This window comes from Meleagris gallopavo, chromosome 6, assembly GCF_000146605.3.
Source record: "Meleagris gallopavo isolate NT-WF06-2002-E0010 breed Aviagen turkey brand Nicholas breeding stock chromosome 6, Turkey_5.1, whole genome shotgun sequence".
NCBI lineage: Eukaryota > Metazoa > Chordata > Aves > Galliformes > Phasianidae > Meleagris > Meleagris gallopavo.
In genome coordinates, this window is record NC_015016.2 from 1,539,838 (window position 1) to 1,545,541 (window position 5,704).

The 5,704-nt window shown below is 54.4% G+C and overlaps 1 protein-coding gene across 2 annotated transcripts in view; it reads left to right on the forward strand.

Annotated features, from left to right (window-relative positions):
* The first annotated feature begins 4,742 nt into the window (after positions 1-4,742).
* Positions 4,743-5,704, forward strand: part of ZBTB47 (zinc finger and BTB domain containing 47) — a 9,444-nt gene continuing 8,482 nt past the window's right edge. The window contains exon 1 of one of the 2 annotated variants that reach the window (XM_010712250.3): positions 4,743-4,839. In XM_010712250.3, coding sequence (XP_010710552.1) covers positions 4,816-4,839 — 24 coding nt within the window. In that variant the 5' untranslated portion in view covers positions 4,743-4,815. Of the gene's footprint in view, positions 4,840-5,245; positions 5,623-5,704 lie in introns of those variants that run through there. The other variant, XM_010712251.3, reaches the window with a different exon arrangement.

The window sequence follows — 5,704 nt, forward strand, 5'->3', positions numbered from 1 at the left end:
AGCTCCCTATGGCAGGGAGTTGGGGAGGGGGGGAGGGGGGTGTTGGGGCACCCATTGCAGAACAAACATCTCTGTGCATGCTGCTAGAAAATAAGAACATGCCGAAGAGGCACATTGCACGGGTGACCTATTTTAGCCAGCAGTTATGTATTTTGTAATTTTGGGGTGGGGGAAGGATTTGACCTGCACCAAGCAACCTTGAACCGGGGGGGGGAGGTGGGGAGAGAAACATTCCTCAGGATGCTTCAGGCAACCCTATCCCTGAAAGTGTGCGGCTGTGGGATGGACCAACCCGTGGTTCTGTGCCTGTGATAGCAGCCCTGGGGTCACCCAGGATGAACGTAGCGATGGGGGTGGAGGCCCCGCTATGGGGATGTGGTTGGGATGCTGCTGTGGTTCCCCGGTGTTGTTACCCACGGCTGGGATGGGTGTGTGGCATTTGTGCTGGTACCCATTCAGCTTCCGAGATCTCCGTGTGGAACCACAGCCTGAGCTGTGTTTCTTTCCATTATTTTGTCTTTCTTTTATTGGTGTAGCATTAGGTTTGCACCCATCCGTGAAGCAGAGCATCCCTCTGTTGCTGCACTGTTTGCATCCTACTTGTCCCCCGTGTCCCCGTCAAGGGATGGGATGAGCCCAGGGCATGGCTCATGACCCCATTGCCCTGTGCATCTTCCCCTTTTTTCTCCTAATGGCAGCACGTGGTGATGGACCGCCCAACTGGGTGCACCACCATTCCTGGTGTTTCTCATTGAGGCCACTTGGGGTCTTGTCCCCACGTCCCTCATCAGGTGGTGCGACCTGGTGTTGGGTCACCCCTCTGGGGCTGTAGGGCCATCCCCAGTCTCTCTCATTGAGGCCATCTGGGGGCTCAGTGAAGTTCCTTACTATGAGACTGGTGAGGTGCTGGAACAGGCTGCCCAGAGAGGCTGTGGATGCCCCATCCCTGGAGGAACTCAAGGCCAGGTTGGATGGGGCCCTGGGCAGCCTGGTCTTGTTCCCATCCCCAAGCACCATGTACCTCCTCCTTTTCAGCACGGTGTGATGGATCGCCCCATTGGGGCTGTAGGGTCAGCCCTGCTGTCTCTTGTCAAGACCATTGTGAACATTTGAGGCCTTGTCTCCATGTCCCTCATCAGTTGGTGTGACCTGGTGTGACCTACAGCCTCACTGGAGCGGTAGGGCCATCCCTGCTGTCGCTTGTCAGGGACACTTGGGCCTTGTGGTGGTGCAACCTGGGATGATTTTGGGTACGGGGCCAGGATGGAGGTGTCAGCACATCTGGGATGGACAAGAGGCTTAATTAAAGCACAGAGCCTCCATGGGAGGACAGAGGGACCGGAGGAACTCTGTTAGCAGGGCTGTGGCTCGGACTGGGACCTTTCAGGCAGTTGTGGGGCCTGGGGCCACGTGTGAGCAGCATTGGGTTTTTGGGTGCTGGAGAGTGGATCTCAGTGACTGCTGGCTCAGGCCTGGGATCAGTGCTGGAGGTGACAGAGGAGCAGCAGTGCCCACGAGGTTGGGTTGGCTCTGAGGGAAGGGTGGGCGCTTGTGAGGGATGAGAAGCTTTGGTGACATTGGGAAGGGTGACGTTGCCATCCCACTGCCCAAATCCATCACCCACCACTTCGAGTGGGAATTGTGGAAATTTCTGCATAGGACTGGGAACATCAGCAGGATCCCACGGTAGGGATACTCGTGCACTTCCCATCCCCACATCCCCATAGCATGGTGACATGGGGACACGTGTGCTGTGTCCCTGACCCCCTTGTGCCAGCATCTTGCACCGGGCTGGACAGCAGCTGGATCCAGCACCTGGTGCAGCCACTTGGCCTGCAGCCCAGCTGGAAAGGTTAGCACTGGGGTTTGTCCTTGTTTCCTCCCTTCATCCTCCTTCCTCTTGTTTTTCTCGGGCAGAGGAGTGAGGCAGAGGCGGTGGCTTTATGTGTGTGCATCCCCAGCGCCCATCTCTCCCTACTTGGGGTCTCCCATGGGCCACACACTTGGTGGCACAGAGCGTTACCCCGAGGGATGCATCCTATTTGCAAGCACAGGTGTGGGTGCTGCCATACCCAGAGCTGGGACATCGCTGTAACTTTGCATCTCTGTACTCGAAAAGAAAAGCGGGGAAAAAAAGCTTTTAAAAAAGTATAAAAATAAAAAAGCCCAAATACAAACAGCCCTTAAGCAGCGGCTCCGGCTCCCCTGTGCGGAGGCCCCACAACCCAGCCTCTATGCGGGGCCCAGGGATGGGGAATGAGCCGTCCCCGATCCCTTCTTCGGGGCTGGTCCCGCTGCTGACTTTCCAGATGGTTCCCTGGCAATGTGGGTGCTGGCTTCTAGGAAAAAAAGCATCTTGAAAAAAAGTAAACCAAAGAAGGGAAAATGAGCCTGGAAAGTTTTTGGCTGCCCTCAAAATCCCAAATTTGGTTGTCTCTTGGGGCGGTGCAGAGGTCTTTTTTGGGTGCCCGATGCCCTGTGGTGGGATGGGCACTGGGAGCATCGTCCACATTGGTATGTCCACTGCCAGCATGGAGCTCCATCCTTCAAATATAGGGAAAAACTCTGATTTGAGGCAGGAGAGGCGCTGGTGGCCCAAAGGAATGGGGCCAAACCCTTTGGACCTTCCCCACTTCATGCCCCGGAGCATCCCCATGGACGGGGTGCCACAGTTGGGCTCTCTACTGCTTTCCCTTGCTGCTTGTTTTTCTGAACGGACCTTGAAATCCCAAACCAGCCCTCAGAGCAGCCCTGCAATGGGAGGGATGCAATGAGGATGCTCTGGCAGCCTTCTGCCCTTGGGTTTTTCCAAAAAATTGTGTGAACGCAATGCGCGGGAGCTGTACCACAGTGCTGGTGAAGGGAGGAGATAGAGAAGGGCACGGTGGGGAGAGCCTTCCTCCAACACAGGGCTTCTGTGCATGGCCACGATCCAAAACCCAGTGGTTTCCTGGGTTCCTGGTGATGTTTTTTTGGTGACAGTTCTGGAGTTTGGGTGGTTTTATGGCTTTTGGGGATGTTTCCTGAGTTTTTGGTGGCATTTCTTGTGTGTTTTTTAGCTGCTCAGCAGTGCTGCAGGTCATGGGGTGGCTTAATTCCCATGAGCTTTGCACTGTTTTTAGCATTATCTGCTCTCAAAGCCAGAGAAGAGAGGATGCAGATCTCATCCAAGGGCACAGGGCAATTGATAGGAATAGGAACCTGAGGGCAGATTGTAGGGATGAAGCCCCACAGTGCGGCACACGGGTTGGCATCATCTCAGTGATGCAATTTTGTGTCATGCAAATTCTACAACAATAGGTTTTAATGCCGTTCTTTTCTTTAGCAGAAGTGTGGCATCAAACAGGGATTCAGCAAAGCTTTCTCCTCAAAGCACAGCATTGTCCAAATCGCAGATAGGACAGGTTTTAATTATTTTTGACAAGCAAGATACAGGCAGCATCCTGAGCTACTTATCAGAGCGCTTTTCCTTAGTGCAGCTTAATATTGAAGGTCAACGTTCAGTGCTTCAGCAGTTGCAAAATGCTACCAAAAAGTAGATTCGTAGAATCATAGAATGGCTGGGTTGCAAAGGACCACAATGCTTATCTAGTTTCAACCCCCTGCTATGTGCAGGGTCACCAACCAGCAGACCAGGCTGCCCAGAGCCACATCCAGCCTGGCCTTGAATGCCTGCAGGGATGATTGCACGGGAGAACTGAGTTTGGGGGATTTTGGGGGCGTGAAAAATTGGAAGGGAATTCCCAGAGCAGAGATCTGTTCAAGGCAGGGGTGTTTACATAGCACTGCTGCTGCTTCCCTGGCCCAGTTGTGGCTCCCTGCGGTCCAGTGAGCATCATCCGTGCTTCCCGCATGGCCCTTATCTCTGCCCACATCCTGCTGCTGCACACTGACTGAGGGTAGCAGTGAGGTTTCTTTGAAGGGAAAGGAAGGAAACAGGGACTTGTGCACGAAAAAATAGGAGTAATAAAAAAAACGTGTGAGCACTACGGGCCCCGCTTGCCCCCAGCATCCTCCCCATGGGCTGTTTCGGGACGGGGCTTTGGCAGCGCTGGTTGGAAATGCTCTTAAAATAGAGCTGGAGGGAAGCGTCGGCGCGGGGGGGCTGGCTGCAGGCGCCGGCTGGCCCAGCAGGGTGGGGAGTGCACGGCCACGCCGCTTTCGAATAATCCCAATGGGGCTCTGCTCAGTGCTGGGGAAGGCAGAGGTTTGGTGATGGCTTTGGTTGGTTGGGAGAGTTTGGGAAAAGGAGAAGGTGTGAGTGTTTGGTGGGATGGGGGCATCCAGTGGGACCCCCAGTTTGGGATGGGGGTGAGGATGGGGCAGGGAGGGGGCTGGGGATGGTGCAGGGGTTGGGGTCAGTGATGGAGATGGAGATTGGAGGTAGGAATTGGAGGCTGGGGATGGGGTTTGGAGGTGGGGACAGGGATGAAGACAGGGTTGGGGTTGGAGTTGGAGGTGGGGACAAGGATTGGCGATGAGGATGGGACTGGAGATTGGAGATGGGGACAGGGGTGGAGATGGGGCTGGAAATTGGAGATGGAGATTGGAGATGGGGACAGGGGTGGAGATGGGGCTGGAAATTGGAGATGGAGATTGGAGATGGGGACAGGATTGGGGTTGGAAATGGGATTGGGGTTGAGATTGAGATTGGAGGTGGGATTGGAGTTAAGGTTGAAGATGGAGGTGGGGTTGGGAATGAAGATGGGGGTGGAGATGGAGATGGGGACGCAAAATGAGACTTGTTCCCACCAGGCTGAGCCTCTTGCAAAACTAAACCAAAGCAACGTGAGCTGCCAGTGAGCCAAAGCCGTGATGGCAGAAAAGAGCAAAAATATGGTTTGTTTTTTTTTTTACTTAAAATATGTGTATATATTCATGGTTAGCACATGGGAAGGGGTTGTGGGATTGATCCCCTGTGCTGATGCAGCCCGGAGGGATTGTTTGGGGGTGAGGCGGGGATGTGACCCCCATGGGTGCCTCTCTGATGCGACTCAGGGCTTGGCTGGGACGCCAGTTCCGGGCAAGAGCACGAAAGCATCTGATAGCAATAAAAAGCAAACCCTCCTGCTGACAAGTCCAGGCTGAAGTCACTGGCGGGACGCGGCCAAGACACGCATTGTCCTCGCCGCTGCTGGGACTGATTAGAGCTGCCTGGCAGGACCCGGTGCTGGGTGAGGGGTCAGCCCCTTTTTGCCAAAAATGCCTCAATCTAGAGCAAAAAGCCAACGTTTGTTTTTCAGACTGGGCTGCAGCGGAGGCGATGCTGTCCAGAGGACCCCATTTCCCCAATATTGCACCCGTTTTTCCACCTGCACACCTTGTGGAGTCATGGCATCCTATATCGGGAGCAAAGCGAGGTGCACCCAGTGTTGCGAATGCTAAAGGAAAAACCCAAATGTAGGGCTTTTTTTTGGAGTGAAATCAAGGCGGGAGAGTCCCTGGCAAGCAGCAGACTGCTCGGTTGAAAGCTTGCTGTTTCTTCAACGTTCACAGTGATTTTCATTATATCATCATTTTTTTCAATTCGCTTGGAGGAGCTGAGCCATCCAAATTCCTTCCGTCGACGTGTCCTTGGCAGTCACAAGGGTTAGAGAGCAGAGGGGACGGATGGATGGACGGGTGGGTCGATAGGTGGATGGAGGGATGATGGGTGGGATGATGGATGGAGGGGTGGGGGCACGGATGGGGGGATGAATGGGTG